Genomic DNA, 19,631 nt, shown 5'->3' with positions numbered 1-19,631 from the left:
AATAACATTAATACCTAACTTTTAAACCGTTTGCTCTGTCATCTGTTTCAGTGAAGTATATATGATTTATCTCATCTTTCTCAGTCTCCCCCCAACCCCGTTGTCAGTCTCATTTTACAACAGTGCCACTATGCAATATTTGTCCTTTAGTGACTGAGATATTTCACTCAGCATAATGTCCTCCAGGGTCATCCATTTTGAATAACATTACATTTTGAGCTTTGACTTTTGTATATATTCAGTATAACACATTCTAAAATCAATTCATAACCTACCCATCACTCCTTAAGTTTCTTCATTGTGCATTTCCATTCAATCAGTATGTTCTCCCCTGACAAACAACCACAGTTGTGATTTCTGCCATTATGGACTAATTTTTAAATATCAAATGAATTATGATATATGCATATATGATATAATCCTGTCTTCCTTTACTAATAATGTTTAAAATTCATCTATATTGAGTATATTACTATGCTATATGTACGTACTATAGCATAGTAATATACTTTGTATATATAACATATTTAATGGAAGTAGCCTTTTGCTAAGTTGTAACTTTTTCCTCAAAATGCAAATCTTCTGCTAGTAAGGCTGTTCTGACTAATGAGGATCTTCTGTCGGATTACTGTTTTTTATGGGCGGAGACTTCCTGTTTTTCTCCATTGGAACAGTTGGTGGATTTGAACTACTGACTTTTGGTTAGCAGCCCAGCATTTTATGAATTATATGCCCTACCTTAGTTCCTTTACTAAATGATGTTGTAGTTGTTTATTGCTTTCAAGTTAGAAGCAACTCAAACCCCACCCCCCCAATGAGTCTTCAGAGGCTGTAAGTTTTATGGGAAGAGATTGTCTATCTTTCTCCCTCAGAGCGGCTAGTGAATTTAAACCACCTCCCTTTCGGTTAGCAGCATAATTCCTTACCCACTAAGCCAACAGAGCTAGAGTCTTTGTTATTAAATGATAGGATATATTTTATTATATCATAATGTATACAAGTTCAGTCCATGGGCCCTGGTAGTTGAGAATTTATCTTCAGTATCTTAAAAATTTCCCTTGTTTAAATTGAGGATTAGTTGATAATCTGCTTTATGTAAAATTGAGAAATGATTATTAAAAAGATTATTCTAATTTAAATGTTAATCATGAGTATGTACTAAATTAATCAAAGTTTTATATTTAGTGCCATAGGATGTGCAATTCAGACTGGATTATATATATCTAATAAAATCTATTAAAATTAGAAAAAAACTAGTATTGCTCTCAGTTGTGAATATTCAAATTTATGTAGTATTTTATTACATAATCTGGTATATTCACTTGAAAGGGTCATCCTTGCTCCTCATTCACTAGTCTTCCTTTAAATAATTTTCTAACTTATTAGCATATTTTTCTGGTATTATTGTTTTAGTCATTTTTATGTTTGTTTTCACTTACTTGCGGGGAAGTTAGCTCATTTCAAATTAAAGAGGATAATAAACTCTTCAATTAAGTTTTCATTTTTAGGTTGTATGTTAAAAATGTAATTGAACATTAAAGATAAAGGAATGAAGTATCAAGATTTAGGAGAGAGGAAGAAAGCATCAAAGTTAGTGGCTTTTTTATGTAATCTTATTTCTCAGGATCTGCATTGAAAAAGGCCAGGATAACTTTTAATCAAATTTTGAGTCTCTAGTATTTTGCCAACTTTTTTTTTAGACTCAATGGTTATGCAATAATTTTCTTTTTAAGGTTAATAGTTAAAGTAAAGAAAATCTTAAAGTGAAAGATATTTTAGAAATCAGAAGAACCTTTTAAAAAATTCTTTTCTGTACTTGGAATTAGTTCTCCAAGGTTGTGGTAATACTACTGGATTGATTAATTCAGAATGTGTGAGGAGCTTCATATTTATGTGTTGATTCATCAATACTTGCGCATAAAGCTGTATATGTATTTAAGTGAGTATCTAATCAAGTACTTCTTTTTTTTTATTCTTTGTAGATGGATTAGCTGCATTATCTTTTTCCATTAGTTCTCTCACCTTGATTGGAATGTTGGCAGCTATAACTTACACAGTAAGTGACTGTTAATTGTGATAATATATCGGAAATGAAAGAATTACTTTATGAAGCAATTTTCTTTTACTGTAGTCATGTATGCTATTTAATTCTGCTTCCATGCCTTTCTGAAATATTAATTTCAGACTTTACTCTTCAATTTTTCTTGAATTTGCTAAAAGAGGAGAGTTGTTGTTTTTGTTGTTGTTGTGTGCCATCGAGTCATCTGCAACTCATAGCGACCCTATGCACAACAGCCCTAAACCCTGCCCTATCCCATACCAATCTTATTGTCTCTGAAACACCTATCCCTATTACTCAGTCACTGAATCAGTCCACCTCATCGAGGTTCTTCCTCTTCTGCATTGACCCTCCACCCTCGCAAGCATGATGTCCCTCTCCAAGGACTGATTCCACGTGCAGAATGTCCAAATTATGTCAGATGAAGCTTCAGAATCCTTGCCACCAAGAAGCATCCTGGCTTCACCCTCTCCAGGATGAACTTGTTTGTTCTCCTAGCAGTCCATGGTATATTCAACACTTTTCTCCAGCACCACAGCTCAAAGGCATCAGTTCTCCATCTGTCATCCCTAAACATTGTCTAGCTTTTGATGCATAGCAAATAATTGCAAAGACCATGCTGTATCAGGTGTACCTTTAGTCTCCAGACTGACATTGTTGCTCTTCAGTACTTTGGAGATGTCTCTGACAGCAGTCTTTCCAAATTTCCTGGCTGCTGGTACCAAGAGTGTTTATTGTGGAGCCAAGCAAACTGAAGCTATTGACAATCTCAATCTCTTCACCATCCATCATGAAGCTGTCAGTGAGTGCAATGGTGTGAATGCTTGTTTTCTTGATGTTGGGCTTCAATCCATAATGAAGGCTGCAGTCCTTGACCTTCTGCAGCAAGCGCTTCAGGTCCTCCTCAGTTTCAGCAAGCAGGGTTTTGTCATCTGCATAACACAGATTGTTTAGTCTACCTCCAGTCCTGATGCCATATTTCTCCTCATAGAGCTCAGCCTCCTGGATAATGAATCACTTACTTATTAGCACTTATAAAATGAAATACTCAAAGACAAATTTTATAATTTATGAGCCTTGTAAGTTATATTTTTGTTGTTACGTGCTGTTGAGTCAGAACTGACTCATATCTGCCCCTTCTGGAGGTTTTTAGAGACAGTAAATCACACAGAAGGAAATGGTCTTTTTTTTCTCCTAAGGAGCAGTTCATAGGTTCAAACCATATGTCTTTGGGTTGGCAGCACAACCCCTTACTACTAAGCTACCACAGATCATCTACAATATATGTTGTTGTTATGTGCCATCAAGTCGCCTGCGACTCATAGCAACTCTGTGTATAACAGCTTTGAAGCTGGCCCTATCTTGAACCAGTCTCACTGACTCTAACACACCTACCCCCATTACCTCAGTTACAATGTCAGTCCATCTCTCTAGGGGGTCTTCCTCTCTAGTGCTGTCCACTCTTCCTAGCATGATGTCCTTCTCTAAGTACTAGTCCCTCCTGGCCACACGCCCAAAGTATGTGAGGCGGAACTTCAAAGTCCTAGCCTCCAAGGAGAAATTTGGTTTTACCCTCTCCAAGACAGAGCTGTTTATTCTCTTGGCAGTCCATGGTATGTTCAAGACTCTATTCCAACACAACAGCTCAAAGGCATTGATTCTTCTTCTGTCATCCTTAGTCATTGTCCAGCTCTCTGATGCATAGTAAGTAATTGCAAATACCATGACCTGAATCAGGCGCATCTTAGTCTCTAGACTGACCTCTTTGCTTCTCAGTACTCTGGGGAAGTCTCTGACCACAGATTTTCCCCAGTGCAGTTTGTCTTTTGTTTTCCTGACTGCTTGTGACAAGAATGTTGATTCAAACTGAAACAACCTCAATCTCTTCTCTATATTGTGGTGCTTCTAATTGGCCCAATGGTGAGAATCTTTGTCTTTTTGATGTTAAACTTCCATCCCTATTGAAACCCTTGTCTTTGACTTTCTGCAGTAAGCGCTTTAGGCCCCCACTCATTTTTAGCAAGCAGGGTTATGTTTTCTGCATATTGCAGGTTGTTAACAAGTCTTCCTCCAGTCCTAATGCCACATTCGTCCTCATAAAGTCCAGTCTTCTGAAAAATGAATGAAAACAGGATGCATCTTTGATGCACTTCTTTGCTGATTTTGAACCATGCAGTATTTTCTTGCTTTGTTCTGAGGACTGCTTCCTGGTCAAAGTACAGGTTTCAAGTGTTCTGGGATTCTCATTCTCCTCGAAGTTGGCCACAATTTGTTGTGATCCACACAGTCTAGTATGTTAGTATGTTACAACCATTGTTGTTATTAGGTGCTGTCAAGTTGAGTAGGACTCCTAGCAACCCTGTGAACAGCAAACCTGAACCCTGACCTGTCTTGCGCTGTCCTCACCAGCAGTGCTGTGCTTGAACCTAGCGCTCCTTCCCTGTGTCAGTCCGTCTCAGTGAGTTCCTCTCTTTCATTGACCCTCTCCAAGCATAGTGCTCTTCTTCAAAAGGACTGGCCTCTTCTGACCACTTGCCTCAAGTAGGTAAGACAGAATTTCATCATCCTTCCCTCTATGGAGCACACCAAGACATATTTGCTTGGTTTTCTAGCAGTCCTTTTAGCACTCTTCTTCAACTCTGTAACTCAAAAGCATTGATTCTTCTACTGTCATACTTGGTCCACATCCAGCTTTCTGATACTTAGGAAGCAAGTGAAAGGACCACAGCATGGATTAGGTTCACCTTAGTCTTTAAATGACAACACTGTTCCTTACTTAACACCTCAGAGGAAGTCTTGACAAGATTTTTCTAGTGGAATACATGCTTTGCTTTCTTGACTGCTGGTGCCAAGGATGTTGATTGTGGATTGAAGCAAGATGTATTTGTTTTTTTACAATTTCAATCTTTTTTCCATCTATCATGATGTTGCTTAGTTTTCATCTTGAGGTTGAGATATAATCCATATTGAAGGCTGTATAGTATTTAACCATCTGCAATAAGCATCTGAGGTACTCTGCTTTCTGCAAACAAAGTTGTATAATCTACCTACTGAGGGTTGTTGTGACTCTTCCTTCGATTGCTAATGCAGCAGATATCAGGATAAAGAGATTTATCTTATGTGAGGATGTAGCATTTTTAAAACTTGTTATTTTGCATAATTTTACACTCTTTTTTTAGGATATAATCCTAAAAAGATGACCTGATTTTATTTTCAATCTTTTTTTTTTTCTGGAAGTGGTGTAAGACATGAATTGTAAATGCCTGACCAGCTTGAGAATAGAATAGATTGCTCTTAAGGTTTTTAACTCAGATGATAAGGAAGAAGTTTCTTTCTTAATTTTCTATTAGCTTATTTACAAAATTCTAAGACATTGTTTTAAGAACAAATTCTTTCAAATTTCCCCACCCCTCCACCCTTCAATGTTTCTTAACCTACTCTCAGTTAAAGAGATATGCGAGAAACCTGAAAATTATCTATTAACTTTTCAGATTAATGAAGTTTATATTTAGAGGATTCTTGTTTCATGTGAAAATGAAAAATACTGTTTATAATGAAAGCATTTTTGGACATTGTTCCAGTATATCTTCTTTTATAGATAAAATAAATGGTCTGTCAGTATAACAGAATCTAATTTTGTTACATAATCACTCAAGTATAATGAATAATGAAAGGCATCTAAAATATAGAGCATTTGAATATCAGGGGCTTATTGGGTACTCAGTTATATTGGTTTTTTTTTTTCTTTTTACTTGAAAAAAGTTCACGTTTATTTGCTGTCAAAACATGTTAAGCTTTACACTGGATATTAGTGATAGGCTCATTACTAACAAGTTTACACAGAGAGATGGAAAGAAAAGCAGAATTTTATTGAAACAATTTACATTTCATTAGAGCTTGATCGTAAAATACTAAATATAGGCAAAAAGAATATGGAAGAGTAATTTCTAAGTCTTTTTTTTTTGTTTTGTAGAAAAAGAATAGGCCTCTTTTGTTTGCTAGACAGTGTTACTCAGTATTTATTGCTATTTTTCATTTTTCCACTTATATAAGGAACTTGACATCTGATGTCACTGATTATCCTCTTATCTCCCAGAAGAAGATCATATATTGCTTGTTTGATCTTTTGTCTCTCTATCATGATGTTGCCTGTTAGTCCAGTGGTGAGGACTTTTGTTTTCTTGATGTTGAGATATAATCCATGAAGAAAAGATTAACATTATCAATCATTCCATTTTCCTTGGTTCTATGATCAACATTCCTCATAGCAGCAATCAGAAATCAATAGTTGTTATATTGGAAAAATCTGCTGCCAAGGACCTCCTCAAAGTCCTAAAGTGCAAAGATATCATTTTAAAAATCAAAATGTGCCCGATCCAAGCAATTAGTATTTTCACTTGCTTCCTATGCATCTGAAAAAGTTGTATCGTGAATAAAGAAGACCAAATAAGAGTCAATGCCTTTGAATTGTGATATTAGAGAAGAATATTAGATATCATATGGACGAGCAAAAGAACAAATAAGTCTGTCTCAGAGGAAGTACAACCCAAGATGCTCCTTAGAGGCAAGGATTGTGATATTTCATCTTACATGCTTTGGGCCTTTTGTCATGTTGTCAGGAAAGACCAGTTCTTGGAAAACAATGTAATGGTGGAAAAGATAGCAAAAGAGAGGAAGACCCTCCTGGAGATGAATTGACATGGGTGCTGTAAGAATGGGCTTAGCATGCAGCAGTCATGAGGGTGGCATAGGATAGGACAAGTTTCCAATCTCTTACTTTAGATCACTACGAGTCGGAGCCATCTTTACAACACCTAACAGCAACAACATTGCTTGTGTTCTATTCGTGATTCAAGAAGCAGTAATAGTTAATAACAAATTAGTATTTAATCCTATATTTCTAATTGATATTCTGTAACTAGTTTCCTAACTTATGATATTAAAGATGCAATTTAACCTACCTAAGATACGGTCTTTCATATAAAATTAAGGGGAAATGGCTAAAACATTTTCTGTAACAATTCTGAGGGTTAGTCTTTGTTTCTTTTCAACACTTGTGGTCCTGGTATTCTTTGGCGATCTCCATGTTTTTTGGTATTAATCATCCCTTGGGTCTAGGAGGTTCTCAGTGCAGAGATTTGAGATCCAAAATATGTGTGTTGTTCCCAGCTCTTCTCTCTTGGTTCTATTGCGGTTCCTCCTTCTCTACTACTTTTTCTTTTTTAGAAAAATAGTGATAGAAGCCAAACCCCAAGGAAATTCCCCTTTCATTGAATTAAGATTGTGTCCTGAATAAGGATGTTGCCTCCTACCCTAATCCTTTTATAACTGATTGGTCAGTCACATCATGGAGGCATGATTAAATCATCACATAGTTGTCATAGTGCATCATTACTTAGCTGCCAAAACAGTCAGAATTGTGCTTGGCCTAAGTTACATAATACAGAAAACTCTGTATGTGGAATAGATTATTTGGGAGACTGGGCTTTATTAGGAGGAATGTGGCATCAAGACTGTAGGAAGACCATTAACAACCTGTGTTATGCAGATGACACAATATTGCTTGCTGAAACTGAGGAAGGCCCGAAGCATTTGCTGCAGAAGGTCAGAGACTGTAGTCTTCAATATGGATTGAAGCTCAACATCAAGAAAGCAAAGACTCTCAACACTGGGCCACTTGACAGCACCACGATGGATGAAAAAAGAGATTAAGTTTGTTAACAATTTCAGCTTGCTCAGCTCAACAATTAACACTCTTGGCACCAGTAGTCAAGAAATAAAAGAAAAATTGCATTGGGCAAGTCTGCTGTTAGAGACCTCTCCAAAGTGTTATAGAGTAATGATATCAGTCTGGGGACTAAAGTGTGCCTGAATCAGGTTATGGTCTTTGCAGTTACTTAATATGTATGCATCAGAGAGCTGGACAATGACTAAGGATAATAGAAGAAGAATCAAAGCCTTTGAGTTGTGGTTCTGGAGAAGAGTCTTGAACATACCATGGACCACCAAGAGAACAAACAGGTCAGTCTTGGAGAGGATGAAACCAAGTTTCTTCTTGGAGGCAAGGATTTTGAAGCTCCTTCTCACATACTTAGAGCACGTAGCCCGGAGGGACCCGTTGTTGGAGAAGGACTTCATGCTTGAAAAGGTGGAGCAACAGTTCAAGAGAGGAAAACCCTGAATGGGATGGATTGACATAGTAACGAGGGTAATGGGGGTAGGTGTGTTAGAGTCCATGAGACTGGCTCAGAATAGGGCAGGATTCAGAGCTATTGTACGTGGGGTCTCTATGAGTAGTAAGTAACTCAATGGCACATACCAACATGAACAATATAATGCAGGGCAGTAGTCAGGAATAAAAAGATAATACTTGGCTTGCACAGTCTATAGAAATAAATCTCTAGGGAATTGTCTTTCAGCATTCAAGTCCAATAGATACTATGGAGAAACTGGAGGCAGTGTAAGAGGATAGAGAGTGGTAGAAGGTAATTCTGCTGTAGAGCTCAGGAATGACTTCTCTAACTTCTGAACAGAGACCTGAATAAAAGAGGCAATTTTTAAAGTAGAGTAAGTTCAGAGATCTGGTAGATACATGGATGCAATTAGATAAAAGAAAGGAAGATAAACTGTAGCTGAGACTCTTTTAACTACAGGAAGAGTGAAAGAACTTGAGATGAGACATTGACACGCCATGTAGATATGTATAGGCCATGGTTAGGATTTTGAATTTTATTAAAATAAAAGCTACATACAAGCAGGTATATAAAATAACCTATACTTAAGGCTAGGTTGCTTTCAAGACAGCATTTCCATAGATAATTCAACTTGTATCTATATTTATAATTTGCATATAGCATTAGTTTTTAAAATTAAGTTTTCATAAAGTAAAAAATATTTTCACATGTAGAATAATAATAAAATGTACCTTATTGTAGGTAGATTTCATTTTAGAATGATTGCATACATTTGATTTAATTTTACTTTTGGAACTTAGTTGTGAAAATCACTATGCATTTGATAATTTCATCTTTTGCAGCTTTTACCTTTTACCTTAAAGATCAGTATGTTGATTGTCAATTTGAGAAGTCTTTAGTTTCATGAAAAATGGAGAGTGTGGGTATTTGGTTGTGTTTTTGGATTTTCTTTTGGGTGGTTTTTTTTTTTTTTTTTGACAGGCTAACTGAGAGAACAAGAGAACTCATCAAGAGATGGTCTATTTAAGTCTCATCCTTTTTCTGTGTAATTCTTTGCTTTATGAATGACAAGGGAATCCTAAATCGTGCCATGCTCTCAATCTTCCATAAGTCAGCTAATTACTTTTGAGTAAATTATAGCATGTGTTTAGGTTTTGTTATTTCCTGTGTAAAATGATCAGGTTAATTAAAGTCTTTTATAGTAGGGAGCTTTGGAGGCATTGTCCATACATAGCGCATTGTATTACTAGCCCAAAAGCTGCGTGTCTTTTACAGTTTAAACCCACCAGTGGCTCTGCAGGAGGAAGATAGGCAATCTCCTCCTGTGCTGATTTATAGCCTTGGAAGCCTGGTAGAGGTTTGCTGTGAGTTGAATCTGACTAAGACGATGACAGTGAATTTGAGTTTTGAGTTTGTCCTTGTTAGAACACCGAGCCAAATGGCATCATGCGTAATGTGTTGGGCTGCTCACTTTAAAGTAGGTAAAGTCACCAGTTACTCCATTCTTCTTCTATAAAAATTTATACTTAGAAAGCAGTGGAGGTTCATTATGTATTAGGTTCCCACTTGTTGGAAGTGGATTTAGGGAAAACCCATGGTCAAAGAGATGAGCTGAATCGATACAGTGGCTGTAACTAAAGCTTTAGCCCACTGGGTACTGGGAAGGTGGCTCTCTGTGTTCGAGTTGATGTATTGACACCTAATAGTAACCCTTAACATGATAGATAAGGAGCACTGGGCGTTACAGGAGCCTAACACAAGTGTAACACCTTTTTGAAGCTTGTGTTTTTTTTTAAGTAAACCTTGCAGATTTATTTCCATATTCAGTAAATAGTCTTTATATATATATAAAATTTTATATTCTTGATATATTTAGCTTCACTAAGACTCGTATTAATAAATAGCCCAAACTGTAGACAAAATGTCTTTACACAATTGATCACTTTTCAGAGTGTTTATTAGTAAACTTAACATGTGGAATGACACTAGCACATTTTAAACCTCCTCTTACACAGGGTTGAAGGGTGCACATTTTATACCACATAACATGAAATACTGGTGCTTTAAGAACTAATTTGTAAAATTACATTTTTTTTTTTTTGGTCAGGAATTTTTCCATAGTTCTAAAGAACAATGATGTCAGTCTAAAGACTTAGGTACGCCTGGTCCAGACCATAATCTTCTTAATTGCTTGCTATATGTCTGAGAACCGGATAATGAATGAAGATAACAGAATAAAGAACAGTCCCTTTGATTGTGGTCCTGGAGGAGAGTATTGAACATACCAGGGATTACCAGGAGAACAAACAAGACTGTCCTGGAGAGAATGGCACTAGGTTGCTCCTTGGAGGCAAGGATTTTGAAACTCCAACTCACATCCTTTGGCATGTTACCAGTCCTTGGAAAACGACATGATGCTTAGAAGTGTAGAGGGGTCAGCACAGGAGAGGAAGACTCTTACTGAGATGGAGTGACACAATGACTGTCATTATAGGTTCAGGTGTGTCAGAGACATTGAGGATGCCTCAGAATAAGGCAAATTTCAGAACCATTTTTCTTAGGGTCATTATGTGTTAGAGATGATTCGATGGCACATAACAACAGCAAGAAGATATTTAAAAAAAATAAACAAGAATTGAGTGTCTAAACTGGTGGGCCAAACCTATTGTCACATGAAATATTAGCAGGTTATTCATCCTGAGATACAGTGTTGTGAGTGACAGTATTTAATTATATCACCAACAACTAAAACCAAAGAGTAAGAAAGAGAATATTGCAGCCAACTTTTTGAGTCTGAAATTGCTTGAACATGCAACCAAAATTCGTTAATAATAATTGGTGACTGGAATGGAATGCAAATTTTTTAACAAGGAATAAGGACCAGTAGTCTGAAACTATGGGCTTGGTGACAGAAATGAGGTTGGAGAGAGAATGATAGAATTTTGTATGATCAAGGATTTATTTTTAAAAAGTATTATAACAAAATGTGCAAAGAGCTAGAGTCAGAAAATAAAAGGAAGGAACTCTCTCATCATTTCTCAGGCTGAAGGAACTGTAGAGCAAATTCAAGACTTGAGTTGCAATACTGAAAGATGCTATTGACAAAATCTTTAGTGATCCAGTAAACATCAAAAAAGTTGGAAGGAAGAGATGAGAGTCACTGCATTAGAAAAAAAAATAGCTGACAGAACCATTTCAGAAAATAGTGTGTGCTTGAGAATCATTGGTAATAAAGGAAGACGTTCAAGCTGCTGTGAAGGAACTGACAAAAAATAAGACCCAGGAATTGATGGAATACAAATGGATATATGTCACCAAACAGATGCTGCCCTGATGTGCTCACCAGGTTGTGCCAAACAATGTGGAGGACAGCTACCTGCCCAAATGACTGTACGAGATTTGTGTTTATTCCCATTTCCCAAAAATGTAATCCAACAGAATTTGGAAATTATCAAGCAGTATCATTAATATAATATTTAAGCAGAATTACATATTTTTCAAATTAAGAAAAATGATGAAGATTATTTGAAATAATACAGAAGTACAAGCTGGATTTAGAAGAGGCTATGGCACTGGCGATATCCTTGCTGATGACAGGTAGTTCTTGGCTTAAGCAGAGAGTACCTGAAGGATATCTGTGTGTGTTTTACTGACTGTGCCAAGGCATTTTACTGTGTAGATCACAACAAATTGTGGCCAACATTAGGAGGAATGGGAATCCCAGGACACTTGATTGAGCCCATGTGAAACCTATGCCTAGACCAAGAAGTTATTGTCCAGATAGAACAAGGGAGCAGAGCATGTGTCAAAGATGATCTTTTTTCCAGTCTGTAAATGTTTCATTCTGTAAACGGAACAATTTGAGAGGCTAGCCTTTATGAAGAAGACTGTGGCTTCTGGATTAGAGGAAGACTAATTAATTAGCAGTCGATAGCCTTCTAAATACATTGTGTCTCCACATCAAGAAGCATTATGAAAACAAAACAACTACCATTAAATAACTGTTCTATGAATTTACTGTTTATACAAATAGAAATTAAGTCAGCACAAAAACCAAAATGTACCTCAGTAATTGTCGACTTGTGTTTGATCTTATGTTTTTTAAAGTAAAAGGCCTGTGTAAAATTTTGAATTAGGTTTAGTTAGTAGGGTGTAGAGCTACATGTTTCTAGTGGTAAAGTTGAGTAATTGTTGCAGAGACCACATGGCCCACAAAATCTAAAGTATTTATTATTTGACCCATTACACAAATAAGCTTGAAGACTCTTGATGCAAACTTTATAGTTTTCTAATTGAATTTTATGATTGAATCTCATTCATAATTTTAATTTTTAGAAATTGTTATAAAAAGGAACACGTAGTTTTATTTCAGACTGGGCACTTTTTGGTTTGAAAGGAATCACAGAAAGGAATTGGAGATAAAGCATCTCCATGAGTTCACAGTCAACTCAGCAGCACCTAACAAGAAATCTTATCACTATGACACTTTATCTTAAGGAATAGTCACATAAGTTAATACTTTTTGAGAGAAAAAATTAATCAGCAAATTACATTACCTAATATTTCAACCTTAAATTGAAAGTCAATATGCATTTTAAAAGCATTTTGAAAATGGAACCTCTCAGTATAAATATTTTCATAGATGTTTTAATTTTTTGGTGCCACCATGTGGGGAAATACATATAATTATATTTTCATATTATATCTATTGTGGACCACTGGTGCCTATATTGAAGCAGTGACTACTGAATATTTTATTTTATACTTCATAAAAAATTGGATGTGTTTTCTAGATTTTGTTAGTGAGTGCTATACAAATACTATATATAACCATTTAAGAAAAATATACATGGATAGATTGAAGAATATTAAAGGATTATAAAGTAAGGATCCTAATAAAAATAGAAATATTTAATATTTTCTTCCAATTAGAAGTTACCAAGTCCCTGTGAACTAGAGCCATGGTTCTTTACGATCTTTGAAGACAGAGATTAAAATTCTATTTTCTCACACTTATGGGGTCTTATAGTATTGCATCTATACCATTTGTATACCATTGAAATGAAAACACACTGCTAGTATTTTCCTGTCATTTATAATTTTTATTTTATATTTACTGAGAGAACTCAGTCTACATCCAGCTACCTACATCTCAGAAAAATATAAATTAAGTAAAATATTCCTAAAACCTTATATTTGTAGGTCGGAGTCTTCTAAATCACTTTTTTAATTGGTTATTGATATCTGTGATTTACCATAATGTTGCCTTGGGCTATTAAAGAAATTGACAGTGCAACATTTCTTAAGAATGTTCAACTCTTATCTCTGGAATCTTCTTTCAGTTTGCTCTAACACCCATTTATTTACTTTTTTTCTTAGAAAATAAGCTAATTTTGGGGTTATTTTTACCTGATGAAGCCTTATGAAAGGCAATTCCTTTCTACAAACCTAATTTTTTCATAATGAAACTGGGCTTTTACTTTTGGGTGGTTTCTTTATTTGTTAATAAAGCACTTAACTGTTAACTTTATGTGAGATTTTCCTTATTCTTCCAATGATAAATGATTCATTATTTCATTTTCTTTATTTTTTATCCTTTACATTAAGTTTGGCTTCAATCTGAAATTGTAGTACTATTTTATATGATAAATTATGTGACAATTAAATTTAGCAGTTGCATAAAGATTACATGTACACAGCTCAGTGTCAGATCGAAGTAGCAATGACCAAATATATGAATCTATATGTAATAATGACTGTGTCATAATTTCTGCCTTGCCAGTGATTGTAAGATGCCCTCAGGTGCATAATGCATTCAGATTTCACTAATATGAGATGAAATATGAAAAAAATTATATATGTGTATATCTATGTATCTATGTATCTATCTATCTGTCTGTCTATCTATGTTGAGGAATCTTAATTCAGCATCTTAATTCCTAAGAGGGTAATAAGTGTTACAAATATGAGAAAGACATTTTGTATAATGTAAAGGCATAGATAGCTTAGTGTTTACTCTTTGCAGTGGGTAAATAATGTTATGTGCTGTTGAGTTGACTATGACCCATATGCCCTATGAACAATAGCCTTGAACTTTGCACTATCCTGAGACAACCTCACCACCTCTGACACACCCACCTCTGTTGCCATAGTCACTGTGTCAATCCATTTCATCCAGGGTCTCCCTCTTCTGCTTGAACCCCCTACCCTTCCAAGCATGATATCCTTCTCCAATGACTGGCCTCCTCCTGGTGACAGGCCATAAGTATGTGAGACAGAGCCTCAAAGTCCTTGCCTCCAAAAATTCACCCTCTTTATGACAGATCTCTTCTCTCGGCAGTCTATTCTATGTTCAATACTCTTCTCCAGCACCACAATTCAAAGGCATCAATTCATCTGTCATCCTTATTCATTGTCCAACTGTTTCATGCATAGAAGCATTTAAGACCATGGACTTGATCAAGTGCGCCATAGTTTCTAGATTGACATTGTTACTCTTCAGCACTGTGGAACCTGACAGCAGGTTTTCCTAATGCAGTTTGCCTTTTGATTTCCTGCCTACTGGTACCAAGAAGTCTGATTGTGGACCTGAGCAAGCTAAAGTTAACAATCTTAATCTCTTTTCCCTCTATCATGGTGCTGCCAGTTGGCCCAGTGGTGAGAATCTTTATTTTCTTGATATTGAGCTAAAATATATATTGAAGACTGCAGTTCATGACTTTCTGTAGTAAATGCTTCAGGTCCTCATCAAGGTTATGATATCTGCATAACTCAGGTTGTTGATGAATCTTCCTCCAATCCTGATGCCCATTTCTCCTCATAGAGTACATCCTCTTGAATGGTTTGTTCCACATGTTGATTGAAAATGTAGGGAGACAGGATGCATCCCTAATGCATTACTGTCCTCTTTGAGAGTCATGTGGTGTTTTCTTGCTCTGTTTGGATGATTGCTTCCTAGCCCAAGTACATGTTTCTCAAGAGCACAATCAAGTGTTCTGGGATTCCCATTCTTCTCAAGGTTAGTTATAATTTGTTGTGATCCCAACAGTCAAATGCCTTTGCATAGTCAATAAAACGCAGATAGACATTCCTCTAGTACTCTCTGCTTTCAGCCAGGATCTGTCTGACAGTGGCAGTAATGTCCCTTGTGCCACAGCCTCATCTAAACATGGCTTGTATTTCTGATGTGTTGATGTATTGTTCCAGTCGTTTTTTGATAATCTTCAGCATAATTGGGTAATTTTCTGCTTGTATGTGATTTCAGTGATGTTGTTCAATAATTTCCACACTCTATTGGCTCACCTTTTTTGGAATGGGAGTAATTAGGAATGTCTTCTAATCGGTTGGCCAGGTACTTATGCTCCCGTTTTCTTGGCACAACCTGGTAAGATGAAGTCCAGGGCTGCATTTATTTGTGAAATATGTCAGTTGGTATTCCAGTTCCTAGGGCCTTTTGCCAGTTCCTTCAGAGCAGCTTGAACTTCTTTATTATTATTAGTTTTGTTGTAATGGTGGTGTACCAGAGTCAGAACTGACACATAGCTGATCTTCCCAGGAAATTTCAGAGGCAGTAATCACTCAGGAAAAAATTGACCATCCTTTCATGGAGCAGCATGAACCGTGTGCTTTTGGAATTGTAGTGCTGCCTCTTGCCACGAGGCCACCTATTTTCTGAACAAGTTATTTGTTAGCTAGTTCTTTTTGGTACAGTGACTGTGTGTATTCCTTCCATCTTCTTTTGTTGCTTTCTGGATAAGACAAGACATATTCCATCTAAACACAAAACTTATTTTCCTTTCGTAGTGGATGATCTTAAGGTCTCAGATTGGAAACCATTTTAGATAAGTAATTTATAGACAAGGTGTTCTAAACTGAGAAGTGTAGAAAACAATAGAAATGTTTTTGACTTACAGATGTTTAGATTTTAAAATGCATATGGTGATGCCTGCTTACAAGTCAAAACAAATTATATTGTTGATAATGATGGCAGACGTGGAAGCCTAAGGAGAGAAATCCTTAGGCTTACTGATTTTCCAGTAATTCACTAGAGGGCAGTAATAGGCAATAAAATGTGTTGAAAGGCTTTATATGCTTTTCCCCTAAATTCTGAAGTTCAATTCAGACAGGCTTTTCTTTTTCTTTTTTTTTTTTCTATAATTATATTTTATTAATTTTCATAAACATTTACAGAGATTTTGGGCTTCCACTCATTCATTGTTGCACTATTCTCTCTACCCTCCTCCCAGTTTGTTCTTGTCCAAATGCCACAGTGCTTGTCAAAGCCAGTCAGGCTTTTCTTAAAAACCTTAAACGTTTTAATGATTAAATATTTTGTGTAATGTATGTGTAAAGCTCTCATAACTAAAATATTATAGTTCAGTTTTCTGATAATCATAACTTAAACATGGAATATAAAACCCAACTGAAAGAATCAGCAATGAAAAGATGAATTACTTTCTTTTAGTTGATCTCTTCAAACTTTTAAAAATCATAAGACCACTGTATCCAAGCCCTGTCATATGACACAATATTTATCAATGACATTCTATTTTCTGAATTGGTTCCTATTTATCTAAAAATTCAGTTCAACTTTTCTGAAAATAGGTATCAATTCTGTATAAGGAGTTAATATGACTGAAAAGTTCTCTCTTTTTATGACATTTGGATCACATGTCTTCTAGAAAAAGAAATTTATTAATTTGTGAAATATTTGTTTTTGGTGTAGGAATGTGTTGCCATTGAGTCTGACGTGGCTCATAGCTGACTTTCCAGTGAGTGTTCAGAGGGTGTATATCATATAGGAGGAGAGTGTCCATCTTTTTCCTGTGAAGTTGCTGGTGGCTTCCAACCTCTTGCCTTTGAGCTGGAAGCACAGTCTTTACTCAGTAGCCACCAAAGCTCCCTTTTGGTATACGTTATTGTTATATACCATCAAGTTAGAACTGACTCATAGCTGACGTACCAGTGGGTTTTCAGAGGCTCTAAATACTTGAAATGGCCTAGCTTTCTTTCACAGAGCAGATGGTGGATTTGAATCTTGTACCTTTGAGTTGGTAGCACAACTCCTTACCACTAGCTTATCAGGACTCCCTTTTGATATATAGGTAGGAGAGAAAAAAAAATTAATGAAGAACTAGTCTTTAGATATGAAATTGTCTGATTCAAATGTATTAATCTGGCTCAGAAACTTTATATCAGAAACTTCTCAAACTGTTCTAATCATTCAGACTTGGCAGATCTAATGATAACACAAATATGCTGACCATTATAATTATGCCATTATATGCAATAAACTCAGTTATAAGGATGTACATTTAGGAGTCAGGGAAAGTTTCTTAGCCACTTTAATTAAACTACGACTTGATGTGGATGGCAGCTTGCTAATCAAATAGAGTGAGAAGATAAGCATTCTAGATGCATAAGTGTACTTTCTGCACAAAACTTGAATAGTATAAAATTGGAAGTGCTTTAATAGCAGTGAAAATTTCAATTTGTGTGAAATGTAGAGAAAACTATGAACAACTTCATCTTATTGAAACCACAATCAATTCTGTTTGTACCAGCAATCAGGAGATCAGGAGACCAGCAACTGGGAACACCTGTAGTCAAGGACCTCTCCAAATTACTGAGGAGCAGTGATGTTGACTTTGAGGACTGAGATGTGCCTGATTCAGGCCATGGTCTTTTCAGTCATTTGCCATGCCATCTGAGAACTGAACAGTGAATAAGGATGGCAGAAGAATTGACATTTTTTGAACTGTGCTCTTGCAGAAGAGTGCTGAATATCCCATGGACTTCCAAAAGAACAAACAAATATACCTTGGAAAAGGTGCAGCCAGAATGTTCTTCGGAGGCAAACATGATGAAACTTCATCTCACATACTCTGGACATGTTGCTGAAGAGGTATACCTTCAAGAAGGACGCATCATGCTTGGGAAGGTAGGAGGATGATGAAGGAGAGGAAGAACCTTAGTCAGATGGATTTGTACAGTGACTGCAGCAGAGGTCTTGAGCGTGTCAGAGATGTGAGGATGGCACAGGAGGGACAAGGTTCAGATATGTTTTTCATGGGGTCACTATGAGTCATCCTCGACTCAACGGCCCCTAACAATAAGTGATAATGTCATCATGTGATCACATTAGTTGTTCTCTTGGTGTCTATGGTGCCATGAAGGGCTTTGTAGGTTGAGATGACTACAGAGTATTCTAAAAACTAGTGATTCTACCTCTTAGTAAACAACAACAACATAACAAATTATTCACAATCTTACATGAATTTATGTTATGTAAAATTGACTGACAGGATAGAATTACTCTGATGAAAGTAGGAGCAGGGCCACAGGTCTTGGTGGACCAGCTGCCCAGTCTGTCATCTTTTATGCACCTTCATTGAATTCCAGGTGTAGTATTGATGCACTTGAGGTGCACTCTAGATGCAGTGTAGAAGATGAATTTACAGAAAGTGAAACTGGAAGACCAATTCAGAAAATACAGATGACCATTTATCTGACAGTAACAGCCACATTACCCGGCAGTGGACTTCGTCTAAGGGCCAGATGGGTAACATTGAACTGATAAATTCCTTGGGAAATAGTATTGAATAAGGAGTCCTGGTACCATAGTCAATGTTGTGCAACTAACCAAAATGCTCCTCATCTCATCTGGTTCAAGATCATCAGCCATTCCTTAGGAGAGAGATCGGCAGTCTCATCCCATAATCATTTACAGCCTTAGAAACTGGATGGAGAGTATCTTTCAGTTGGAATTGATTCAGTGGCAGTGAGTTTGAGTTTGAGTTTGACACATACCAGATTTTTAGGGACCCAAAGACATGAAACACAATCTAACAAAGCATTGAAGTAATATAAACCCAGTAGACGTTGGAAGAACTAGAAAATGTATGTCAACAGACTAGATTGAACATATCATTGCCTTAACGTCTGGTTGGAAAAGCAACAAAATTCTGCACTCAAAATAAGTGAATATGAATTATCACTGGTAAATAATCATTTTACTGTGTTGTGTGTTCATCAGCTTCTTAAACTATTTTTTCATTTTCTTAATACTACTTAAAGAATGGAGAATATTAGAACTAACAGTTAATTGACACTGATATTTGTATAGGGAAATCCTATATAGAAAGGTTAAAAGCTTGTTCCCCCTAGGCTTCTTGTTTGCTAGAGTTAAGGTAATAAGAATGTTTTTCTGTTTGTCCCATTCTGTCTTCTCATACAAAAAGAACCACCTTTCTTCTGGTTGTTTTTGTTTTTCCTTAGGAAGATAGGGAAGTCCTAAAAAAACCTTTTGTTTCAGCAGTACTTAAAGTACTTTAGAATGTTTTTAACATTTCTCTTTGCATAAATACAAGGATTGAATT

General features: G+C 36.2%; 1 protein-coding gene across 1 annotated transcript in view; it reads left to right on the top strand.

Moving 5' to 3' along the window:
- LOC102845799 (probable lysosomal cobalamin transporter-like) overlaps positions 1 to 19,631 on the top strand; it is a 167,070-nt gene that overhangs the window by 85,117 nt on the left and 62,322 nt on the right. Inside the window, exon 7 of the mRNA XM_006899478.1 lies at positions 1,983 to 2,056. Within this exon, the coding sequence (XP_006899540.1) occupies positions 1,983 to 2,056 (74 nt within the window). The remainder of the gene's footprint in view (positions 1 to 1,982; positions 2,057 to 19,631) is intronic.

The sequence above is a fragment of the Elephantulus edwardii genome, unplaced genomic scaffold (assembly GCF_000299155.1).
Source record: "Elephantulus edwardii isolate Elephantulus edwardi_28Jun2011 unplaced genomic scaffold, EleEdw1.0 scaffold00258, whole genome shotgun sequence".
Lineage (NCBI taxonomy): Eukaryota > Metazoa > Chordata > Mammalia > Macroscelidea > Macroscelididae > Elephantulus > Elephantulus edwardii.
Note: the sequence above shows the minus strand (reverse complement) of the source record. Positions and strands in the feature narration are given on the sequence as shown.